The sequence below is a fragment of the Megalops cyprinoides genome, chromosome 15 (assembly GCF_013368585.1).
Source record: "Megalops cyprinoides isolate fMegCyp1 chromosome 15, fMegCyp1.pri, whole genome shotgun sequence".
Classification (NCBI taxonomy): Eukaryota; Metazoa; Chordata; class Actinopteri; order Elopiformes; family Megalopidae; genus Megalops; species Megalops cyprinoides.
In genome coordinates, this window is record NC_050597.1 from 34,144,377 (window position 1) to 34,170,427 (window position 26,051).

The 26,051-nt window shown below is 43.5% G+C and overlaps 1 protein-coding gene across 3 annotated transcripts in view; it reads left to right on the plus strand.

Annotated features, from left to right (window-relative positions):
• Positions 1–4,716: 4,716 nt before the first annotated feature.
• herc4 (HECT and RLD domain containing E3 ubiquitin protein ligase 4) overlaps positions 4,717–26,051 on the plus strand; it is a 54,515-nt gene continuing 33,180 nt past the window's right edge. The window contains exons 1-9 of one of the 3 annotated variants that reach the window (XM_036546727.1): positions 4,717–5,002; positions 6,899–7,197; positions 14,990–15,149; positions 16,717–16,793; positions 18,287–18,508; positions 19,018–19,109; positions 20,798–20,928; positions 21,759–21,919; positions 22,319–22,395. In XM_036546727.1, coding sequence (XP_036402620.1) covers positions 6,972–7,197; positions 14,990–15,149; positions 16,717–16,793; positions 18,287–18,508; positions 19,018–19,109; positions 20,798–20,928; positions 21,759–21,919; positions 22,319–22,395 — 1,146 coding nt within the window. In that variant the 5' untranslated portion in view covers positions 4,717–5,002; positions 6,899–6,971. Of the gene's footprint in view, positions 5,003–6,898; positions 7,198–14,989; positions 15,150–16,716; positions 16,794–18,286; positions 18,509–19,017; positions 19,110–20,797; positions 20,929–21,758; positions 21,920–22,318; positions 22,396–26,051 lie in introns of those variants that run through there. The other 2 variants (XM_036546728.1, XM_036546729.1) reach the window with 2 other exon arrangements.

Sequence of the window (26,051 nt, forward strand, 5' to 3'; positions counted from 1 at the left end):
ACCTGGCTATAACTTTCATCCGTTTGAACTGTTAGTACTTAGCTTTGCACATCCTGACAAGACTGCATTTCAGCTATTTACCCTTGTAATAGTTTACAGGTCACTGGGCCCTAGTGTCTTCTTTTCAGAATTTGCCGACTTTTAATCCGACCTGGTTGTCAATACAAAATGGCTGTGATAGTAGGCGACTTTAATGTGCATATGGATAATGAACATAACCCATTCAGAACAGCATATGCCACACAATCCCGTGTTATCAGACCACTATCTCATCTCTTTCAATTTACCGCTAACATGCTACACATACTCGGAGCCCAAATTTTCTTCTAGGCGCTTGTTTTCTTCTTTTACAGCTAATGCCTTTATTGATGAGGTCCCTAGATCATACAACCTGTACAATGAAATCTCCTCTAGTCTATGTTCAAACCCTAGCTTAACTGAAATAAATCTACTCGCAGACAGTATTGACTACTTTGCTTAAAACTCTTGATGCTGTTGCTCCTCTCAAAAGGAAGAAAATCATAGACAAAAAGCTCGCACCTTGGTACAATGACCATACGTGTACTCTCAAACAAGCTACGCGAAAACTCGAAAGAAAATGGCGCTCCACCAAATTACAAGTTTTTTTCCTGGCGTGGAAGAAAAGTCTCCTAACCTATAAGCATGCCCTCATATCTGCCAGATCCAAATATTTCTCTACCCTGATTGAGAAAAATAAGGACAATCCTAGGTATCTGTTTAGCACTATCGCCAGATTAACTAAGAGTCCTGCATCAGTTAACCCTAACACGCCAGCTATTTATAGTAGCAATGACGTCATGAACTTCTTCGATAGTAAAATCATAACGATAAGAGACACAATACAAACATTTTCATCGACTTCTGCCTCCTGCCTGGCCAGTCCTGTCCCAGACAACATAGGTACGGCTATTAGGTCTTCCACGCACTTTGACTCTTTTATACCCATTGAACTTAGCGAGTTTCTTTCTTTTATCAATTCATCTAAAAACTCTATCAGCCAACTTGACCCCATACCAACCAGCTTCCTAAAACAGCTACTACCTACAATTGGCACACCGTTATTAAATCTTATCAACACCTCCCTTACATCTGGACACGTACCTCAGTCTTACAAAGCAGCAGTTATCAAGCCTGTTCTGAAGAAGCCCAATCTAGATCCCAATGACCTGTCAAACTATAGGCCCATCCTGAATCTTCCATTCCTCTCAAAAATCCTGGAAAAAGCAGTATCAAAGCAACTCTGTGCATTTTTACTCGCTAACAACATTTGGGAAGTCTTTCAGCCCAGGTTTAGACCCCATCATAGTACGGAAACCGCTCTCCCGAAAGTGCTCAACGATCTTCTACTCTCCTGCGACAATGGCTGTATCTCTCTTCTTGTGCTACTTGACCTGAGTGCTGCCTTTGATACCATCGATCATCATATCCTCCTCGGCCGCCTCGAAAACCTGGTTGGCATAAGTGGACAGGCTCTATCCTGGATTAGGTCCTATCTATCAGAACGATATCAGTTTTTCTCCATTAACAATGAATCTTCTGCTCATTCCAGAGTAAAATACGGTATACCACAAGGATCTGTGCTTGGGCCTCTGCTCTTCTCATTATACATGTAGCGATATCATCCGTAAACATGGCATTAGCTTCCACTGTTATGCGGATGACACTCAGTTATATCAGTCAAAGCCGATGTCCCTCTGAATATCTCAAACATGGAGGTCTGCCTAACAGATGTAAAGAATTGGATGGCCCTAAAAGTTTCTCCTCCTTAACCCAGACAAGACCGAAATATTGATCGTTGGCCAAAATTCAGTCAGGAGCAAATTCACTCACTTTACACTGGACCTTGATGGTGTCTCCCTCTCCTTGTGTGCAGCTATCAAAGACCTTGGTGTTGTTATTGATCCTGAGCTCTCTTTTGAAACTCACATAACTAACACAGCCTTCTTCCATTTGAGAAATATAACCAAAATCAGGAAAAATGTATCAATTAATGATGCTGAAAAGTTAATCCATGCCTTTGTAACATCTAGATTAAACTACTGTAATGCCCTCTTGTCAGGATGTGCAAATGTCTCACATAAAACCCCTTCAGCTGGTACAAAATGCATCTGCTTGAATCTTAACTAGAACTAAACGTTTTGAGCACATTATCCCAATTCTAGCTTCTCTCCATTGGTTACCCTTTAAATACCGGATCGATTTTAAAATACTCTTACTGACATTTAAGGCTTTAAATGGGGCTTGCCCCTCCCTATCTTAAGGCCCTTCTCCATCCATACCTTCCACAAAGAGCCCTTTGTTCCCAAAATGCCAGGCTTCTCATCATTCCAAGAGTGGGCAAAACTACTATAGGCGATAAAGCCTTCCCCTATTGAGCCCTCTCCTGTGGAACAGTTTACCTACCGAGGTTCGGGGAGCAGACTCTCTCTCCACCTTTAAGTCTAGGCTAAAAACATATCTATACAGTAAATCCTTTAGCTGAGGCACATGGCCTGGTGCTGGCGTGGATCATAGAGTCTCTGGTGGACTAAGTGGTCATTGCTGTCATGAACTGGTGTTGACTACCTTAGAGCCGCCCTCATGAGTATGCCGGTTCCTTGCGTCCCGTCCCCTAGTTGTGCTGCCATAATGTTAGCCTGCCAGGGTTTTTTTCCTTGTTGCACACTGGTACCTTTTCCCTGCCCCTCCTCTCCTGCCTCTCTGCTGTACATTCATGTCATTCTTACCATCCAATAATTATTGTTCTCTATTTGTTTCCTGTCCCTGCTCGGGGCTCCTGCCTGGAGCTGTAATCTAAGCATCACACCCCGATCTCCAGTCCTGCTACTTCGCTGCCCTGCCTATCAAGCCAACTGCATGGCAAGAACTGGATATTCTCTAGGACACATCATATAATTACTCTGTTATTTACTACTGTCTATCAAAACTCACATGTCTTAAAGTACATTGTACAATTTCAAGTATTCTATGTAATTCTGTCTGCCCAGTGCCAGCCAGAAGCAGACGGGCTCCCCCTCTGAGCCGGGTTCTGCTCAAGGTTTCTTCCTGTAAATTAGGGAGTTTTTCCTTGCCACTGTTGCCTTAGGCTTGCTCTCAGGGGGTCTCAGGCCTGGGAACAATGTAAAGCTGCTTTGTGACAACTTGTGTTGTAAAAAGCGCTATACAAATAAAATTGAATTGAAAATTGAATTGAACATGCCTGCCTGTCCACAAATTTCCAGACAGGATTCATACTGGAACTTTCTTGTTTGAAATTTGTAGCCTTTTAGAGGCATAAGTGGTAACACCTTCTATGGCCTTCCCTTCACCATCCATCTAAGCATCATTGCATCTTAATGGGAAGTTCTGGAATGTAGGGTACATACAAGTAGATTTCTGCCCCCTACATCTCTCAAAGACCTGGAAGCTTTCTTTCTTGAAGAATGGTCTAATATCCCACTAGAAACCATTCAGAACTTGTATAACAACATTCAAAAAACATTGAGGCTGTTGTGAAAGCAAAGAATGACCCCAGCTCCTTAATACTTAATACCTATTCATATATTGTTTCCATTACTTTGTTTACCCCCTGTGTATACATTTTTGGGATGCGATTGTGAGTTTCGAAGGACTTGGGGACCGTTCACTTCTTATGTCACATTCAATTGTAATCACAAAGTCTTTTATGTGCTTTGGTTTAGCTACATTCTGGAGTTACAAATGGAGAGTAAGACCATTTTTAGTGGATCACAGACACAGTGTTTCCCAGTACTGATCCTGGGGACCCATTGTGAATGCTGGTTTTAATTACAACTGATCTCTATTTGACTTCACTTAAATATCTGCTGTCAGTTCCCTGTTATGGATTGTTGAAAATATGTTTGCTTTAACAGAAGTATGTGCTACATGTGAGATATCTGAGTCCCTTAAATTAGCCATACAAACAAGCATTCACTTCAACTGAGTGATTAGTTAAGCAATGGGCTCTAGAATGAGAAATTAAACATTGGATTATATTTATTTGGGACTCAAATTGTAACAAATTTGTTTCAGAGCCGAATGTTCACAAAAATGTGTTCAACAAACAATGTCTCGTTTTCATACTTGTACAGACATCTGTAACATTATATTATATATAACTTATATGTGAATGAAATAAGTACAGTGAGGTTCCCAGCAATTTAAATGTGTGTAGGACCAAGTGGTCAAAAGCATTTACAAAGAGTTTAAACTGAAAGGATTTGTGGTTATAGTAGGCTTCCAATTAAATATATTTCAAATAAATCTTTACAGTTTATGTTCTCAAAATATTTATATAATAATACATAATTTTAAGATATCTCAAATATAATAACTTGTTATATTGAGTCCAAATCAATCAAGAAATGTTAGTGAAATCGTGATTAATAGCTGGAAAATTATTTAATATTATGAATGTACTCTTAATAACTCATGTTATTAGACGTGAGAGTAGTGTACACAAAAAAAAAAAAACAATGCGGCAACAATTTGAAAGATGCACATTTATTTAAAAAAAAAAAACATGCACAGTCAGCCAAATGGCTTACTTAGCAGGTTCGATAGATGCTAAACGGAAATTAGTCACTAATTTCTTTGGGGGGGGGGCAGCTTCACTGAAGTTTGGCCGTAGTTACAGACACAAGAATAATGCGAACACATGCGTCACATCCGGGGCAGTATGGGGTATCGCGCTAGCTATCTAGGAAGTGGTATCTAGAATGAGTAGCTAGTTAGCTAGTTAGCTCGGTAAGCTTCTAGAATGCGGTGGAACGGGCTGGGCATTTCCAGCTCTGGGTTTGGGGGTTTGATTAGCACAGCTAGCTAGCTCATAGCGAACTGGCTTCTGAAAGCACTGACTGAGGAGGGCTGCTGACAGAAAGTTAATTGTTTGCTTGCTGTACAGTGAAAGAAAATTAGTGACCTTTCTATCTACCTCGTAGTAGTAGAGAAGCACTGTCCAGTTTAAAAAAGCTAGCAACAGGTAAGTTATTATGAAATTCTGATTGTATACGTATTTTACATAGCTAGTCAAGTAGTTAGTGAGCTAAACAGTTAGATGAGTGGGTGAAACATAGTTAGCGATCTTGCCAGCTAACGTTATGAGGTTTTGCAACCATACAAAGATGAAATTTGCTTAATCTGAGTTCAGTTTATTAGTGTACATCGATATACCCGTGAGGACTACATGGATCGGTATGTAGTTAGTATTGCTGTCTTACTATAGCTGTCTTGTTGAAGTCTAGGTGTATAAATTGAATAACAGTTACATACTTGGGCAGGTGATTTCTGAGCAAGCCTTCGAGCTTGGGCTTAGCTACGGGACAGCTCTATAAATCAGCCTGATCTGATTTAGCTACGATAACTAGCTGATGAAGCTGATAAGGTTTAACTGCTAAGTTGGCCCGCTGGTTTTTGTCATGTCATCGACCGATTCGCCAAACACCAGGCTAACTACGCTGCTAACGACACACATTAGGACCAAAACAGCGCCGTGTTTGGACACCGTCTGGCCGCAATTGGGCCTTTTCTCCGGAGGAACATCACATTAAAGGCTACACTAGTGCGGGTACTTCTGCATTATTTCAGCCGAACATTAGCTATCCAGCTGGCTACACGAACAACAACTACACTAGCCAAACACTGACCGTATCATCTAACGTTAGCTTTCAACTTAGCTAAGGTTATCTCATCAATTTTGTAAATTAAAACTTTTAACGTTTAAAAGTCACCAGATAGCAAACCACACTAAGTATATATGTGGAAATCATCACCCAGCTAGCTAAATTAGGTTAGCACAGTAAACCATAGTCTACCTATCTTTTGTAAGTTTGCAACTAACAAACTAGACTGCATGTTTAGAGTTGTCCAGGTACACTGAATAGGACCTATTTAACAGTACACTTATATGCCGTAAAGGTAGAAAGTTGATAGTAATAAGACCATAATGACTGCTTTTACAAATGTGCTCCACTCAAGATGGTGGACAGTCAGATGGATAAAGTGTAACATAAAAATGCATATTTCATGGTAAGTTAGTCACCTGCTGAAAGCTGAAAACTCATTGGCTCCAGAGCAGCAGTTACACTTTATAATGTCAATACATTTTCCACAGTTAAATTTTTTTTTTTTTTTTAGCTTTGAATACCATTCATTAATCCCCTCCATTTGCTTTAAATGACCCCTGTCTTCTCTAAACAGAAGTTGATGCTCTAGCTCTGCCTTGTCTACAAAGCCACCTGACTACCATCTGTGTGGAAGGTGACTCCAAAGTTCATGAATTCTCACTTCAGAGAAACATCATTATGTGCTCTCAAACTGGATGAAGAAGGATGCTTCTCTCCCTCAAACCTAACACATGCTATATCGTTTGCGTGACAACAAGTATAATAAGGTGGATTTGTGGGCTTCCTCTACATACCACCATTTCTGCCGCTGCCATAGTTTTATGTACAGCAGGGTTGCAGCGATGATTCTACTTAAGTAGGAATAAGAGGTGAAGCAGTGTGGCTGCATGTGGTTAAGCACTGTTGGAAAGAAAAGTTCCTTGGCTGTGCTGCATGTTCACTAGTGTGTGAGATGGGAGTCCAGGTACAACTAATTATCCCAAAGTAATCAGTGTGCCACCATGAAATTGCAGGGGAAGCACTGAGGATATTTTTAAAGAACCATGATCAATTCAGTCATTTCAGGTTGTTTATATTCTAATTGTTAGAACTAAAACCACAGCGAGCTGGCAACATTGTCTTAGGACTTGTTGTTTAGTTTGTAGTACAGTCGAGCTGTTGGGGATTCCTGTAGCGAGCCACACTGTAGGTGGTGAATGATTTTGTTGAGCTGACAGCATGTGTGATGCCACAGACCTGTCCTGTCTCATCAGCAGGAAGCGTGAGGAAGGTGGTGGCGCAGGCCGAGGGTAGCAGTTGGTGGCAGTGGCAGGCAAGCGGTTGGCCATGCTATGCTGGGGAAACGCGTCCTTTGGTCAGCTTGGCTTGGGGGGCATTGATGAAGAGATTGTGCTGGAGCCGAAGAACTGCGAGTTCTTCTGCGGAAAAACAGTGAGTGGTGTGGGCTGCGGCCTCCGCCACACGGCGTTCCTGCTTGGTGACGGCACCGTCTACACCTGTGGCTGCAATGACCTGGGCCAGCTGGGGCACGATAAATCCCGCAAAAAGCCAGGTAAGCAAGGGTGAGGACACCCCTGTCCAAACGGGACTGCCCGTTTCTTCTTTACCAGCCTACCCACACTAGTCACTGCTCAGATGTTACTGAAAGTCTGTTTGCTCTTATTATACTACTCCTGCCAAATCCTAAATCCCAAGCCTCCAATGAAATTCAGGGTCAAGATGAAGTTTTTTCGTGTTCTTGTTCTTCTTGTTAGTCAGTCCCAGAATCTTGTTTCTGCAGTAATGGGTAGGTAATATGCTGACTGCTTGGTCTATATATTGATGATGGGGGTACTATTAAATGTGTGCTTGTCACTTTATGATGTAATTTAGCATTAGCTAGCTGGTGTCTGTTAGTTGGCTGGCTCTGGTCAGGAGACTTAGCATGCACTTGTTAGGTGGTAAAAGGCTGTGAGCCAGTTTACAGCAGTTCAGATGTTATTTTTGCAGACTCTGTCTCTGCCCTGTTCCATGGTGTTGCGTACTGTGTAGTCGACTAAAATCAATGACCAAATTAGTTGCCAACAAATTTAATTGTCGATTAGTTGGTGACATCATCACATGTGTTTTTCGTGCTGACTTGGAATGCTCAGACATGTAGCCTAAGCTACGTTGCTTTACTGGAGTGAACAATAGAGATGGCAACACCTTCACGACCAAAGACCTCAAAAGTGTGGCAGCATTTCACTCTTAACGATTTCGCATTTAACTTATTTTTTATGCTATGTAGCGCGTGTGTTACGTTACATGGTTCGTTATGTTTTCATTAGTGTTATTAAGCTTCTCATAGTTTTCAGTTAGCATTTGCTATATTTTTTAATGTTAAATCGCTGTTTCCTCAAAGCTGAAATTAGCTAGAATTTTTCCAATCTAGTTTTCTAATCGCACCGGTTTTAGCATACATGCTAAACAGCTAATCACACTGGTGTGACTATACGTGCAAAAGGGTTAACTCTGCCAAGATGCAAACCTGACCTTGCCTGGCGTGGGAGCACATCAGTTATGCACACGCATCTGAAGAGGTGGCACGTTGGCTCACTGGATGATGAAGACTTGTCTCGTTAAGTTAGTTAGCTAGCTAGCATAGCTAATGAAACTGAGGGGGCAGTTTCACCCGTACTAGGTTCAGGCTACTTTGCTATCACAGTGGGGTGTCGGTCAGGACACAGGAGTCAGGTTCCGGGTTCAGGTGTTTATTGGGGATTTTGAACGGATGGATACAAGGGTTTGTGGTGCATGGGTGTGTGTGGTTCCCTGCAAAGAGTAAGCAGGGAGAATGATCATTATTGTTGGGTCCATTGAATGTAAAAATATACATACAGGCATTGAGGCATACAGACTTAAACTGCAGGAATGGCGATGAAAACATTTATACATGAAGGACACACTATCTTAATTAACATGCACACCCCTCCCTCTCTACAGGCAATTATATTACAACCAGTTGAAGTTAGGCATACTACTTACTTAGGCACAGACGCACACAACAACAGCACACTGTTTGGTCCCCAAAGGCTTGGTCTCCCCCGTTCTTCACCTCCCAAATATTGTTCCGGTACTGAGGTGGGGGAGGTCACTGCCACCTTTATCTTGTCCCGTATCCCCGGCCCTATTGAGGCCCTGATTGGTGGCCAAAGGATACGGGCAGGTCCGAGGGCAAATGGTGACCTGGGGGCCGTCCTTGGGGGTGCGCCTGTGACTCGAGTTACCGGTGGGGGTCCTGCTGATAAGGGGAGCAGCAGGACCGGTTTGGCCAGGTTTCAACTGAGTCGTAAACAAGTGCCTATGAGAGGTGGGGGTGGTGCGCAAACAAAGACAAAGACAAGGACAGAGACAGAAACATGTGGCCCTTTTCTACAGCCGCCCCCAAATTTCTTGTGGAAATTTGCTCCATACAGAGGGCCACATCATACTTTCGAAGGGTGCTCGGTTGTGTCATCAGGTATGGCTGGGAGCACAACCAGCTGAGCAACTGGGCGGGTGTAGGTCCGGTCCTCGACCTGTACCTTTGCAGTCCGAACCAATCCGTCTCTGCCAGCTCCACCGGCGACAACACGGCCTCTCACACGGTGGAGGGTAGGCCATGTTGGTGGAGTTGGAGGTTTGCAGGCGAGCAGGGGGGAGGTCCGTCTCCTTCGGGACCACAGGCTTAGCTCGCCGTCGCTTCCATTTCACGCTGCTCTGTTGGTGCCGTCGACTGGACCCCCTTCCTCGCAGAGTCCAGGACTTACGTACCAGGCTGAAGCCACTCGACCTGGGCGACAGGGTTGTCAGGTGGCTGCTGAAGGGCACTGGCTTGCCTGCTTCCAAACCAGTGGGCTCTTCCTGAAAGCTGCCTCGTTGAGCTCTCTTGAGGAGCTGGGCCTCTGCCGTTGGGTGCTTGGTGGCTGAGGGCTCACTGGCCTGATCAGCCGCCCCGTAAAGGGACGGTGCAGTCCCTTCCGGTAGCTCTTGGGAGCCACTGACTGGGCTGCCTTCTAGGAGGGAGGGGCTTGTGTTCCTTGCCACTAGCCCACAGAAGCTGGGTTCCTGCCGCTTTGCAGCATCCTCCACTTCTGCTCCACTTGGTCTCGCGGGTCCCTTATTTGCTCCTTGGTGGGGGAACGCAGCATGCTGGCCTCGTTGGCTGGGTTCAGCCAACCCCAACCGGGGCTTGCCATGTGTACTGTCCTCTCTGGGTTTGCTGACTGAGGTCAGCAGACATTTGGGGGGAGAGGTGCGGCGTTGAAGGCGCTGTGCCGGCCCTTGGAGTGTCCAGCCCAACCGGGTCTTGATTGCTGCTGGGCCCCCTGGTGGGCCCAGACGTACTGGCTCGATTGGGGTGATCAGGCGGGTGTAATCCGCCCCGATCAGCAGGAGTGGGCGCACCTGGTTGAGGGACTGTAGCGGGAGGCCTCTGAGGTGTGCATACCTCTTCTGCAGCTTTGCCACTGGATAGGAGTGCTCTGACAAGGCCAGGTGGTCAGCGGTGAATGCATTTCGTATCCAGTACGTCCTCTTCGGTCCGGACGCAGGGGAGATCTTGAATGACACGGCCGCCCCGTGGAGGATATTGACCTCCTGCCGTATGGTGCGAAGGGCCAGATCTTCGGCTTTGCCCTGCAGGTGGAGCTGTTTGGCTGCGGCTGGGAGGAGGATTGTCCGCTCAGAACCATCGTCCAGTACCGCGTAGGTCTCTGTGGACCAGCCCTTGTGATGCAGGGAGACTGGGATAACTTTGAGCATCACAGGGTTGTGGCCACTCGGCCGGTCCAGGTACAGAGTCTGGACGGCTGGGCGTGTCCTCTCCCCGGACCTCTCATTCACATCGTGCAGTACCTGCAGGTGCTTGCCGTTGCAGGTACTGCAGGGCCGCTTCAGGGTGCACTGCGCAGCCTGATGAGCGCGAGCACACCGCCAGCACCTCTGGTTCTCTTTGATCCAGGCCACCTTCTCGTCCCTGGAGAACCGCTGGAAGGCGGTGCACTGGCTGAGGTAGTGCTCAGCGTTGTCGCAGTAGGGGCAGTATGCGTCTTTCCTCCCCCTGAGGTTCCCAGCAGGTGGCGCTGCTGGGGATGACTTCGGGGCTGCGGTGCTGGTGGCCTGGTTGGTTCCGTGCAGGATGTTGGCCCTCCGCCTGGTGGGCTCTGGTGCAGGCCACTGCTCCTTCTGTCCAGCGGGGGGGCGCTCTCTCCTTGGCTGGCAGCGGGCCTCTAGCTGGAGCCAGGTTGCAAAGTCCAGCAGGGTGTACATCATGGACTCGGGCCTGAGTCGGCTGATGTACCTTTTGAACCTGCTGAACTGCTCAGAGGGGAGCTTCTCCAGGAGGCGCTCCACGTGCGAGCCGCAGGCTAGCTCAGCTTGGCCCTGCCCCCCCATAGTCTGAAGGAGTCCCACCAGGGCGTGGATGCGGAGGGCGAAGTCGTCGAAGGCCTGCCCATCCCCTGGCCGGATTGGAGGTAAGGCCATGATAGCCTTAATCTCCCGGGATGCCAGCTGGCGTGGTTGCCCGTATCGGTCATCCAACGCCTTCACTGCTCTCGTGAAGGGGTTTGGGGCCTTGGAGAAGGCGAGTGCCAGCCGCCGGGCCTGGTCAACCTTCAGGTGGTCCAGGAGGATGTGGTACTTGTACTGCTCGGTCTCTTCTGGATCGAGCAGGTTGTCAAGGGCCATCCGGAGCATGGTGTACTCGGTCTCATCCTCCTTGGTCAGGTCCGGGAAGGTCGGACCTTCTACCCTCCTGTAGGACCGTCTTCGCACAGCAGGGGGCGCTGTTCCTGCTGTCTGTGGTGGAGACGTCGTCACTGCTCCAGGGTGCTGCGTTGGCCAGTGGCAGGGCAGGGTGGCAACCGGTTGTGGGTAGGGCGTCAGGTATGAGGGCACGCCCATTACTGGTCCCTGCGGCAGATACTGAGTGGGCTGCAGGAGGACTGGGTTCTGGTCTGCCGTTACAGCCTGCATGGCCGGGGGAAAACTCGGCTGAGGCTGAGACAGGCTGCAGGGCAGCTGAGGGAGCTGGCCCTGTGGGTGCTCCCCCTGGTGGGTTGGGTGCACCTGCAGTGGCAGCAGGGAATGCTGCTGTGGAGGGGCTGGTTGCCGTGGCAACACTTGGCTGGGCGTGGCACTGTCTGTCAGGGTGCCCTCCTGCCCCGGTGGCAGGTGGTACAGGGCACTGGAGATGGACGCCGAGGAGCGGCTGACTGGCGGCGGCGTCGGGGGCGATGATGACAGCTGCATCCGATGGAGGTGATCTGTCAGCTCCTGGACAAGGGCTGGGTGTGTTCCTGACTGCACCGGCTGGGTGCGGGCCGTCTGGGGTGATGGCTGCCTTGAGCTCCGGCGTGAGGACCTGGCGCTGAAGGGAGTGGAGGTGGCAGAGCGCTGCAGCATGCGCTCCATGAGCTCGCTCTGTCGCCTCACGGTGTCCACGAGCTGCTGCACCAGTTTGTCTTGACTGTGTGGGGCTGTGGGTGATTGACCCTGCCGGACTGGGGAACTCCTCTCTGGCGTCCTGAGGGGGGTCATCTCGGCCTGTCCCTCCTGCTCACTGGCGTGGACGTCCGCAGGTCTGTGGGTGCTTTTCCCCACATACTGGACCTCGTAGCTCTCGTGGTGGACCGGGCGACGGGTCTCACGGCGAGAGCGGCTTGCGGATGGAGGAGCTGAACCCGGTGTGCCTGACATTTCCACTGCAACAGCACCAATCCGGCTCGAAGGACCACTGAAACTGAGGGGGCAGTTTCACCCGTACTAGGTTCAGGCTACTTTGCTATCACAGTGGGGTGTCGGTCAGGACACAGGAGTCAGGTTCCGGGTTCAGGTGTTTATTGGGGATTTTGAACGGATGGATACAAGGGTTTGTGGTGCATGGGTGTGTGTGGTTCCCTGCAAAGAGTAAGCAGGGAGAATGATCATTATTGTTGGGTCCATTGAATGTAAAAATATACATACAGGCATTGAGGCATACAGACTTAAACTGCAGGAATGGCGATGAAAACATTTATACATGAAGGACACACCAATCGCGTAAATAGAGGAAATGATCATGCTCGCCAAACGGCGCAGATTGTCTGTAGTTTGTGTGCTTGCGAAAGCTACAACGTGAGATTAATCATTTACTCTATTTATGTGATTGGTGTCAATTATTCTGTTAATTATTTGTTTTATTGTTAATCAAGGAGGGTAACAATGGATTTAAGGGTAGTGTATCAGCCCCCTGTCTCACCAGCCGTCACTGACTTCGACTGAAAAACAATTTACCCTAACCGCGCTCACAGTTATGAGGAACACCATCTATTTGACATGTTTTTTTTTCTTCCCGAAAACAAATAATTTTTAAATATTTGTATGAAATAAATATTCGTAAAAACTCACTATTTGTGCTTTGTTGAATATTCGTATTCGGATTCAGCTCCACCCCTAGCTGGTATATGCTTGCATTTGCCTTGCCTTGCACCCCTGCCTGAAGTCTGAAGTATAGCTGGCCATCACAAAGAAGGCTGAGTGAAGTATGGGGAAAGAGCCAAAAATATGAAGCAGGTTGGTTTGCACTGTCCAGTCAGTTTGTGCCAAAAACCCCTAATTCTTTACTTGATCTAAAGGACAAGTGCTCAGCTTTATTTATGTAATTCTGGCCATTGTAACCTCTTAGGATGTAAAATCATAGGTAACACTTTGGAATAATATGCAGTAGGGTTGGGTGATGTCTACCGAATTGGCATATGACGATGCCTGCAGTGACACATCGCGATGGATGATGACATTGGGGGGGGGGTGTAGTGGTCATCATATAAAGGTACTATAAATTTTTATATACTTTCTAAAATGACTATTCATAAGTTAATTAATTAAGTACTATTAATTAATTACTATTTCTATTTTTTGCACATTCACAGCCCATCCTCCCCTACTCACCCGGTCTTTCCTTACTTTTCCTCCGTATAGCCTATGTTTACTAGTCACAGTGCTGTAATAATGGCGTTGACAAAAAAAAGGTACCACTTTGCTTATCTGGCAGTACTTTGGGTTTTGACCTAACAAAAGAGGACAGCCAAGAGACACTTCTGAAGTGGTGTGCAGGATACGTTCTTATGTAATCCACACAAAAGATGGACAGACAATGAATTTTCATGACCATTTTAATTCGGACTGGTTTAAATCACAATGCTCTCTCAACATCGTGATGTCTGTCAGCCATCGGCGATGGACGATGGCCATCGGCCCAACCCTACTGTGCAGTAAGAAATACTTACTAAAGTATTAATAACTACAAGGTGTTTAGTCCAACATTATGTTCACATAATGTTGGACCAGCATTGTGAGATTCCGCACAGCCATTATGTACTGTCATGTTGCATATTTTCTCATCTCTGCGGTGCCATTGAGAAAATTCCACCCAAGATTGCAGTGTGCACTGTTGAGATTGGAATATATATGCCACATAACTTGTCACCTTGAGTTTTATCCATCTGTCTCCTGGTTCTGTCGAATTCAGTCAAAGTTGTATCTTTCTCATTGCCAAATAATGTGGAGATTAGGTTTTGATATAGGAATTTCGTTAGACAACTTCATTGTTTCCTTGGCTGGATCTGTCACCTGCCCACTTTAATCAGTATCATTTATATTTCTTCCTGCTATTGGACAACTATTATTTCAAGGAAACTGCAATCCTGATGCAACAGTTTGTAGCCTGCTGCAGTCATTTTTGGGACTGAATTCTCAGGTAGTTAGGAGAGCCCAGTACTCTGTACTTTGAGTCCTAAAAGTGCCCATTCTTTCCCTCAGTTTTGCACATGTTAGACATATTGGTATTTTTGTCTGAATATCTGTGGGCATAGTGGCTCATATGTAGCAGTAGAGAATGTAAAACAACATGCTGTATAGCTTTGTATTCCATCTGATGAAGTGTTTGTCATTTTGACATATATGTATTCATGTTTATCTATCTCATTTTAAAGTATTGTTCTTGATTCCATCCCTTTGTGTGTTCTTACAGATTAGAAATACTACATCAAAGGGATGGACAGATGTAGTATTTATTCATTTAGTAAATATTTGCAGCTGGAAAATTAAGAAGCACTGTTTGTATCATTTTGGAGTAAATCCAATGCTGCATAAAAGAAAGGACTTTCTGGAAGAATGAAGAAATCTGGAGCTACAGTACTCTAAGACCACTGTCACCCTCACTTGGCTGTTTATTGCATGTTTCTTACCTTCTAAACCTGGTGTGCAAACTGCAAATGCTTCATTCTGTTCTGTGGTATCGGTATGAAGGAGCTCTCAGCCCTCTTGGGGTAAGGCCGTTCAGTTTCCCTGTCTCTCTGCAGAGCAGGTTGCAGCCCTGGATGCCCAGAACATTGTGGGTGTGTCCTGTGGAGAGGCGCACACCCTCGCTCTGAATGATAAGGGACAGGTGTTCGCCTGGGGCCTGGGCTCAGACGGGCAGCTGGGCCTTCCAAATGTGGAGGACTGCACCCGCGTTCCCAGGTATAGCCTTGTGTGGTGGTGACTTCCTGATTCATTGATTGACTGCTTTTGCCTGGGCCATTGACTAACTTGCCTGCTGTGTGTACAAGTAGTTCCACCTCCGTGGGACATGTAAACCGTTATTCTACGGAAGAGCTGACGGGATCTTTACTTCACTTCATTTTACTGAAGATGTGTTTTATAAACAAAGTGGGATTATGACTCTTGTTGCTTGTTTTTCAAGTGGTGTGATTTAAAAAAAAATATTTGATTTAGATTAGTTCACATATTTTTCCTGTATAATATAGTGTTAGTGTACAATAAGTGAATTCAGGTTTGGCTTAATTGTTTTGGGAGACAGTGTCAAAGTTGTTTTGTAGAATGACATGCTGACCTAGATGCCCTCTAGTGGCCCTATTATGCACAACACCAAGCCTTGCAATTACGTGTATTCACATCATTTTTAATAATTATTGAATTGTCAGTGAATTATTATGTAAATGTGTACATTATAGAAAATAATTCAGTAATTCAGTCAGATTTTGGCTTCCCTAGCAATAAACAATCTGTTTCTTATAGTTCCATTTTTACAGCAACATCATCATTGTGCTGAAGTACATTTCCAAAAGGAATCCATAAGTACCTTGAATTCATCTTGATACATGCATGATTAGTTACAGATAGTTACAGAACTATGAAATGGATTTGATCACTGAAATAAGAAATCTTGTGAATGGGCTTTTATCTACATAATGTTTTGACAACCTGATCTTGCCTATAGAAATGCAAATCTAAAATGCACTTGTTATGGAGGTTTAAATTCGTTTAACTTAAGTTTTTTGTTTTTGCTTCATTGTTTTGCTTCCATTGTTGCTTTAGTTGTCAGTATTTTTTCAGTATAAGCACTTAGGCTAAATTGTTGAATTATGTGTTTAAGTCAGTTGTGCAACACTTTATGTTGCCAGATAATTGTATGAATAATATTTCTGAAATAAACGGAGGACTGTTTACTATGTTATTGTTTTATTGACATTTTATTTGTCATACAATATAGTTGTCTTCTCAGTATTTCAAATATTTTTCTTCACTTAGAGATAAAGACAAAGTGCTTTGTGGCAGTGTTACTGCTTAGGGTGTCATTTTAAGCTAAATGCTATGAACTATACTGTGAAATCCCAGAATCTGTGAAATGGCTTAGTCTTTAGATTACACTCGTGAAACATAGCTCACTGCAATGTGCCAGTCAAGGTACAGTGATAGCCAGTCTCTGGTGGTGTTATTTATAAATCATCACTGGGGAAAATGGCTCCTCCTACATCCAGTACCTCTCTCTGTTCCCTTCCAGCTGGGTTTGACTGAACATTCATTTCACCTTCACAAATTTTCTGTTCATCCTCAGACTCTAAAATCTTATCTTGACTAATGCCATCCTTGCTGAATTGCCACAGAGGGATGTTTGTTTAGTGTGGGGGAAGTGGGCGAGGGAGGCTCCTGATAAGGTGTCTCAGATGTCAAGGAGTCCAGGGGGTGCAACCTCCCAACACAGAGGGCTGATCTGTTCTGCTGTTTCCCCCCCCCCCGACATCAGAAACATCAAGAGCTTATCAGATGTGCAGATTGCCCAAGTTGCCTGCGGATATCGACACTCCCATGCTCTGTCCAGAGGTAAAAGACCATGTTTCCACAAAGCGCTTTGCAAAGGGCCACACCTGTTCAGCACATACATACGCAGTGCAGAATGTGATTGGTGAAGCGAGAAATGCAGTTCTGTCACAGAGCATCATACTCATTAAGACAAACGCTTCTTGGAGGAACAATTTGTGGTAATGAATAGTATGCCTTTTCTGCTTCACTATAAGTCTTGTTGAGAGCAGTAATATTCCACTGAAACCCTTCAAAGGACAGGATAAAAAAATCATTTCTGGATGTGCAGAATTATTTTTGTTGTCTGCGGCAAGTTTCTGTTGTCCAAACAAACGTTGTAAATTACGTTAAATGCTCATGACGCATCACAGCTTTTGTGCGGTCTGTGTTCTGAACGTTATTGTTCATTGCACTCAACCTGAAAGTTTATTCTCAGTAATTTAAGTTGATTTAACTAAATTTAGCTCCGTTTTGTAATTTGAATTTTTTTACACAAAAAAGCTATAACTTGAAACATTTAAGAGAAAGCTTTGGGATTACTTGCCACTTAATTATTCAAATCGCCATCCTTGTTATTTTTAACATTTTAAGAAATTAAATCGATAAATGCCATCCTTGTTAATTATACAATCTCAAGTTGTAGCTTTCGCAAGCACACAAACTACAGACAATATGCGCTGTTTTGCGAGCATAATCATTTATTTACGATTGGTATCAATTATTCGGTGAATTACTTGTTTTATTGTTAATCAAGGAGGATAAAGGGGAACAGGCTGAAAGTAATGATAGATTTAAAGGTAGTGTTTCCGCTTCCCCTGTTTCCAGCTCACCTGCAGCCACTGAAAAACATACGGGAAAAAACCTAACGCCACATACCGGGGATAGCTGTTATTGCGCTAAAAATAGCTGTGCGATACATCGTGATGGCTGTATCATTCAGCCCTAGTTTGAACTACAGTAATAACCTTTTAGAAATATTGTAGGTAGCTAGCTAATCAATCTGGCTAATCATTAACTGTTAATGACCAAATTATATAGCTTTTTTATGAGAAATCTTTATGGTCAAAAGTATGTTATTGTGTAGTACAGTGTTTTATAGAGCTTGTATTTATCAGAACTAAAATAGCTACCTTGCTGTATTTTCAGTGGACTAGCACTACAGTCAGCAAAGCTGTTTGCTTTGGTACCTGTTTGGAATCTAGTGGTGGTGGCAGTTTGGGGAGACTCAGCAAATGTTCTGCACTCTGACTGATATATTTAGTGTGCATCTGCCTTGTGTATACAGTAGTCAGGCTGTCCTCTGGACTACATGCAGTGGCTTAAGTATTGGTTTGGCAGTCATAAACGTATAGGAGTAAATTTTCAGGGGTTTTGGGTTGTACTTTGTGTGCTGAATTGAATAACTTGGGTGTTTAACACTGCATTCTGATGTGGCAATTATGAAATTCTGAGGCTTGAGTAGTAGTTGTGTGGTTCACATTTTTAGGTAATACCTGTCCCGTATGTTTTTATAGGAGGCAAAATCTATTCGTGGGGACAGAATAAATATGGACAGCTGGGCCTGGGAAACAATGGCAAAAATGTGACCTCACCCCACATCATCCCATCATTAGTGGGGATTCCATTTGCTCAGATATCAGCAGGGGGTGCCCACAGCTTTGCACTCACCCTGTCTGGGGCCGTTTTTGGATGGGGCCGCAACAAGTTCGGCCAACTAGGTCTCAACGACAATACTGGTAAGACAAACATCAGTATGACATATAGTAGATTAGACTGTTAATAACTGTAACTAATTTAATTCATCCGCTGAAATATTGAGTTCAGGTTATCCTCATCTGGGGGTGTTTCTGCTGAGGCTGGAGATAAGTAACATTCTAAGCGGTGTCAAGCTACAGCAAGCTACTTCTGTGTAAACCAAGTTCATTATGTAACATCTGAATATCCCACCTTTAAAAAATGAGATACATTTTGTCTGTTGTTCGAATGTCCGTGCAGTTGATGATAATGTTATGATTATTTGTGAGAGAATACATTTAAAACAATAGCACTTTTTGGAATGCAAGTCAAAGGTATTTGAATAAATATACAGATTTAAATAGTCAGTGGTCAGTGATTGGGTCACCTTATGGTTCCCAGGGAGATATCCATTCTGACCTTACAGAAGTGCAATAAACTGCAACATGTGGATTTGGTCAAGGGTTGAAGGTTTTGCATCTCTTGAGAAATGACTGCTTTCTTCTTTCAGACCGATACTTTCCTGTCTTGCTGAAATCGCTGAGATCTCAGAGGGTTGTGTACATCTGTTGTGGAGAAGATCATACAGCGGCTCTAACAAAGGTATGTTCAGTGTTGGCATTATATGTTAGCTGATGCAAGATTAGATTCAGAATTTGATCTGCCTGCAAATATTCAAACTTTCATGATCACAAATGCAAATCAAGACAGCTGCCTTATGCCTCAGAAACCTGTTCCAAAGGCATACTTTTAATTCTGTTTCTTTAATTTGGTGATCATTTAGACAAATGCTAACTTACCCTTTCAGATGACACAACATTTGTTCTGTGTCGCTAAATATTTTTTTGTGTGTGTGTGTAGGCACGCGCGTATGTGTGTGCGCGCGCTTGTGCATGTGTACGCGTGTGTGTGTGCGCGTGTTGTGTGCGTACATGTTTAATTTATAATGAAAATATAGAGGTATTTCTGCAATTTGAGTGACAGTTTGAGCACTACAAAAATATGGTAAAAGCATAGAATACTTGTTTAAGGTCTAATGCTAATTTTGCCACCACTTCATAGTGGTGCCTCTGAAAGTCATACAGTCTGCATAAGTCATGTGTTTCTTGAATGATAAATAGGCTTCTAAGATTTTGCTTGAAGGACAGGGAGTTTCTCAAGGTGCGCAGAAAGGCTTGTCACCCATAGCTGCCATGTATCCATGGTTTCCCATTCATAGACGATGGGGTGTCAGGGAGGTGGGCAGCAGTGTTTGTGGGGTGCCTTGTGGGGATTAATGACTGCTGTTTGACCCATAAAAGTTGTGAGCACCAAGTTTGCAGGTGGGATAGTGCCAGGTCACCACACAGGTGTGCCCCTCTCTGTCTGGGTGAGAAGGAAAGTGCTGCCTGCTAGTGAACTAGAGAGGAGGCCAAGGTTTAAGAAGTGTCTTCTTTTTCCACATTAATTAAATATATTCTGAATGCAGAAAAGCAGTAATATGACCAATATGGGTTGGTTCTTCCATTGTTTGTGTTCGATCTGGAGAGCATATTGTCTGTTTGCTCACTAAGTTCATTTTAAGCAGATGGTATACCTCACAATGTGCGATTTATAGAATCATGATTGAAATAATGAATGAAAGACCAGACCAGATTGGTTGGTTCAGAAGCAAGGTGGTTTGTGAGTCTGTTGCTAAAATTAATTTTAGAATGCTAAAATTCAGATAATTTATGTTGCTGTTTCTATTCACCTTAAAAAGATAAAAATACAGAATAATATAATTATATCTATTAATAATAAATGCCCTCTGGTCTCATGGTACAAGTATCCTTTGCCTCCCATTGCTTCTCAGCTGACTTGTATGGTTTGTGCATTTCTCTTGCTGTAATTTTGAGTGTTGGATACAGCAGATTGCTGTGGGTCCATTTACTGTCCTGTTCCCTGGGTTCAGTGTGACATGGCAGTGAACTGATAATGATAACAATGTAAGAGCCAAACCCACAGTAACGTAAAGCTAAGATATATTTATGGACAGCTGTGATTGGACTGGAACACTTGATCCATTGTCTGTATGCTGCCAATAACATAATTTCACTATCAAGCCATTTTTACCAAAAATGTTTAAGAAGGCCGCTTTTTAGACTCTGCAGTTTTACAGTAGTGTCTTTCTTTGTGTTACAGAGCTCAAGGTTGTTTACGCTGTGAAAAGCCAGAGTACGTTTTTCTGTAAGATGAATTTGCGTGAAATAAACCACCATGTGCTGTGACTTTGAGTGAAATTTTTATCACCCTTTGATTGGTTGACACAGGAGGGTGGTGTGTTTACATTTGGAGCTGGAGGATATGGTCAGTTGGGGCATAACAGCACAAACCATGAAATCAATCCCAGGAAGGTGTTTGAGCTCATGGGAAATGTAGTCACACAGATCGCCTGTGGTAGGTAAGTACAGTAAGCTAATTTGCTTTAATAACTTTATTGTAAGCCAACATCAACTGCTCAGTTTCTTAAATGTTTCAGAGGTGAGAGCTTTCAACATTTTGTAACTGTATTATAAAAATAATGCAATTCAGAAAGAGTGTGCGAAATAGGGTACCTCTGCACATGTAGTTGTTGGCAGTTCCAATTATTCATCTACCAGTTCCAACTTCAGCATCACTTGAATTTAGCCTGGAAAATTCCAAATTCCAGAAGATTTTAATTCCCATTTGTAGTCCGGCTCTGTTCAGTTCTGATGTTCTAATTCAGTTTGAAATACATTCAGTGGAAAGACTAAGCCTATGTGATGTTTTCATGACAGCTTCATTTCAGACAGTTTGATTTAGCAATCAAAAAGATCATTAGCATACCTCTGTAGTATGTACACTGCTAATCTGCGTTGTAGTTGAGAGAAGTTTTCCTTGTCAACATTATGATATCAAACGTAGACTTCTGTATGTCTGCATAGTATGTCATTTTCATCGGTCACTCAGAATTGCAGATTGTAACACAGTAGTTCAGTAAAAGCCCAATAAAAAGGATTTAGTGTGCAACTGTATGCACACATGGCTGGCCTTCATGCTGAAAGCAACCAGAATAGGACTTCCATGCTGGTATGATTACTCAGGGAATCATGGGCATTTCTGTGTTGCTACGTCACACTGTGTGTGTTAAGATGCATTTGTGTATCAAGAATGACACATGTATGTTTGTGTGGCTGATAATCTCCAAATGTATAATGGATCAGCCTGATGAGGGAGGTGTGCTGATTGTTCTGTGTGTATTTCACCAAGGCAGCACACGTTAGCATTCATCCCTTCATCTGGGAAGATCGACTCCTTTGGACTCGGGGGAAATGGGCAGCTTGGCACCCGCTCCACCTGCAACAGGAAGAGCCCAGCTCCTGTCAAAGGCCCCTGGGTGCTACACAATGTGCCCTGCCATCCGGATACAGGTGAGCACAGCTCACTCTGACTGAGACAGCACAGGTAATCATATCTTACTCTGACTGGAATGGCACAGGTGAGCACAGCTCACACTGACTCACTCTCACCTGTACTACAGGTGAGTGGAGAAAAGGTTAAACTGTGTATATATATGAGTATTTATTCTTTTATGTGGGCGGGGGCTGATATAATTAGATGTATCCTATGAAATGATGGAAAGTCCTAGGAAGAATTAAGAATGCAGTAGCATTGCAGATACCACCAACAGACATTCCTAGAAAAATGAGCTGGATGGAATTCCATTTCCACTTGTTGCTTTGTAACCTTATTAAGGATTCATTCTGTTACTGCGTCGTTGTCATTGGCACAGTTACCTGGGTGGGTGAAATAAATGCGTTGTTTTCCAGATGCTGACCAATGCTGCTGTGTGAAGAGAATATATGCAGGTGGAGACCAGAGCTTTGCCCACTACTTTATTCCCCAGGTAAGGTCCAGACTCTAAGGTGTTACTGTACTATAGTCGCAGAAGGTTTCTCTGTTAAATGTGATTTTAAGGGTTGTGATTTCTCTGGATTCTGTGGTTTATATGCACTGAAGTTTTCTGTGTTTCTCCTATTGCCCACAGACATTTTCCCCCATATTTGATTGAAATCTGTTCACTCTCTTGTAAGTTATGAGAAGTACATTTGGAAAAATACACAAAAAAAATGCATTTTTGGGGTGTGCACAGCGACAATTCAAGCTAGCCACATCGGGTGCCGCCAGCTGCCCTCTAACAAATTAAAGACTGATCTTCTTAAAAAAAGCCTTATGAACATGTCAGATAATAAGGTAAGCCTTATTTTGCTCTTAGCACGTAGATCCATCAAGAGGTCTGGCTATTACATGCTAATACCTAATCTAACATACATACCTTGCAAACTGACTAAAACAAGAATGATAGCTAGCTTGCTAGTTAGGGCTGCCAGCAGTTAACTGCCGAAGTTATTGAACATGTATTGGTTTAGAATTAGACACATTAGAGCTAGCTCGCAAATTATCACGTGAGCTCAAGTGCATGAACGGCTCTGACTGGTGGAACTGGAATTGACGGGAGCTGACCGGGGGTTACTAAAATATTTAACAGGGTTCTGTGAAGTGTGGCCACGTTCCATGAATGGTCATGCCTGCTTTATGAACGATGGAAATAAGCCACATGAATAAGTCCAAAAAGGTTTGTTTGATTTTATTGAGAGGTCATTGATATACTGAACAGAAGAAGCCATTCTCATTGATCACATTATGTGAAACGTTTTCGGTATTAAAAGCCCCTTTCAGCCATGCACTGCAACCCTGAACTTAACTAGACATTACCCGGAGGAGCTGTATGTGAGAACGCAAATGTCTGAATCAGTTGGAGCGGACATTAAATGAAGTTTGCCCTGCCAGGTCCCTTGTACAAAGTCCGTGTAATGTCCCATTGAGTCCATGTGTGAATAGAGCAGGTCATTGTCCAGAGAATTCACAGCGAGCGAGGGGGCGTTTTGATGATGTTTCTATCATGCAACTGGCGCAAAACCGGAAGAATACAAACCTCTGCTTCGTACTCTTTTCTGCATGCCTGTATATTGCTTTCCATTCTTTCGTTGATATTGGGGATACGACCAAATACATGTTATTTTGAGTCCAACGATCATTGAACAGATAGTTAGCTATAGCTATACTGTCAAAACTTGTCTCTTACAATGATTAATAACGTTGGTTAGTAGTTTATTATCCGGTTAGTAGCTAGCCAAGCTGTAGCTAAGTAATAGTGATGGGTATAGTGAGATGGGTGGACTGGTGACCTAACATTACATAGCGAACAACAAAAACTTACCTTCCTGTTATAATAAATGCATAATAAATAATAAGTCATGTGTACCGGTAGCACCATTTGGATGGCTATGTGTGATATTTTTTTATAGGCTACCCAAAAGTACAATAGCTATATTCGCCTTCTCCTCCCCTGTGCCACATTATGTGCCCGTACCACACGACCGTACAAGACATTGAAAAGAAAAAACCTGAAAATACTTCAACTTGCGAATACTTTTCATGAACTCATCAATACTTTTCACTCGTGAGAATGCAAGTGGCGTCTAACTGGAAAATACCATGAGGAAATCTGGACGTTTCTAAACTCGCAATGGTTTCACGTGACAATGTAACATACTACAAATGTAATCATTAATGATTGTATACTGGGTATTACACTGAAAAATAGCATACAGTATATACTTGTGTAGTACACAGTATGCAGAATGCGGTTTTGAATACAGCCACTGCAATTTCTGCAGCGTACTTTTTGTGTCATGTCCTGCCTCCTGCACTCTCTACCCAGGCGCCACCCCTCTCCTAAACCAAACGGAGTATTTCCAGTAGGTGAGAACGCATCTGACACAGACAGTCTCCTGTTGTGTGCTACATGTGTGAAAGGGCAAATCCGGACGATGTCCGGACCTGATTCTCCGGCCATTGTCCGGAGTTAATATGTGAAAACAGCTAAAACAGCTAAAAACAGCTACGGGCCACTTATGGGATGTAGTATCTGTGAGAGCAAGTCAGTCTGTTCTTCTGAGGAATGTGAAAAGACAGGCGAAGTCACAGTGTGCTAACATATGAAGGTTGGGGAAAAATGTTCTACGTGTTTGGATAAATGAAGTCCAGTCTTATACAAATGTCCCTTAAGGACAATCACAATAATGTCCAACCCTGAATAAAGAAAACCATTATGGCATTCATTGATGTTATGTTTTAAACAAGTATTTCTATTGGTTTCAATTCCCAGAGTAAGGTTTGTAATCAGGGTTGCCAGACTCTTGCAGCCAAATGTGTCATCAGAGGAAGTCAAGGAAGCCAGATGTAATCCCTACTTCATCCCTTTGAAGCAAAAGTAAAAGGCCTGTAACTTAGCCTACCCCTGTGTGAGCACAGGGTCATGTCATTGCTCACACTATAATTGTGTAAAATATAGCTGCAAGCAGCAATTCCGGGGTCCAAGCACAAATAAGCTAATTGCCTGGGGGTCTTGATTTTCATGCAGTAAAAGTCTGTGATGAAGATTTTCACAAGCCAGTGTTAAGAAGAATTTGATGCTCATTTGCATATCAATTAGTAAATTAAGCAAATGATTGGCTTATAGAGGCTGTTTTTTGATATAATAACTTTTCCTTCATAAATTAGACAGAAGTCAGTGTAAGGGTTTTACATTCCAAGTTTTGTGCCAATCAGCACAGTGGTTCAGAAGCACAGGAGTATTAAATGTCTAAAAACTCATGTCACCATTGCAATTTGATTGATACATAGCTCTGGTGTTATTTGACATAGCGACTGTGCCTTCGCAATTTAGATACAGCATAGCCAAAGGCCCGACATACGGAATTTTGCATCAATTGAAGTAACGGTTCATGAGAAGATTTTTTAGTATGTTTTTCACATATTAAAAATTGGGTTTAAAATGGGCATGTTCAAGCGCTTTTGGAGTCTGTGTTTTTGACAGATAAATAGCTTCATACCCCAGGCTGTGAAGATCATGAACACTCTTGCCCCCCACCCTCATTGAAAGTAATCCCCCCATAGGACCAGACAGACACTATTCTGCACTAGTGCAATCCATTTCATGCTGCACCTGGCACTTTTTGTACAGACAAAAAAAGATCATTTATTGACAGTACATGCTGCTATTCCCCTCAGATTATACCATAAAGACATGCTGCCATAGAGTCATGCTGCTGTTCCCCTCCAAATGTTTACAAAACTGAGTGTATTGTTTATGGATATATGTTGTTTTAATTCTCTTTGTAATTTATATACACTGTTGATATAGGAGAAACCGCATTTCATTCTTGATTGTACGGAAGTGCATGATAAAATGACAATAAAGGAAATCTCAATTTGAAATCAATTTAATAAAATACACTGAATAAAACAAGGTACTCTGAAATATTTTCTACATCTGTTAGATGAAATTACCACATTTAAATAAAAATAAACTAGTCTGCTGGGATTTCTAATACCACTCAACAATCTCAGATAAATGGCGCCATCTGCTGTTCTTAATATATAATGACATTAAAAAGTCTACCCCCCCCCCCCCCCCCACCACTTTTCAGATGTAAT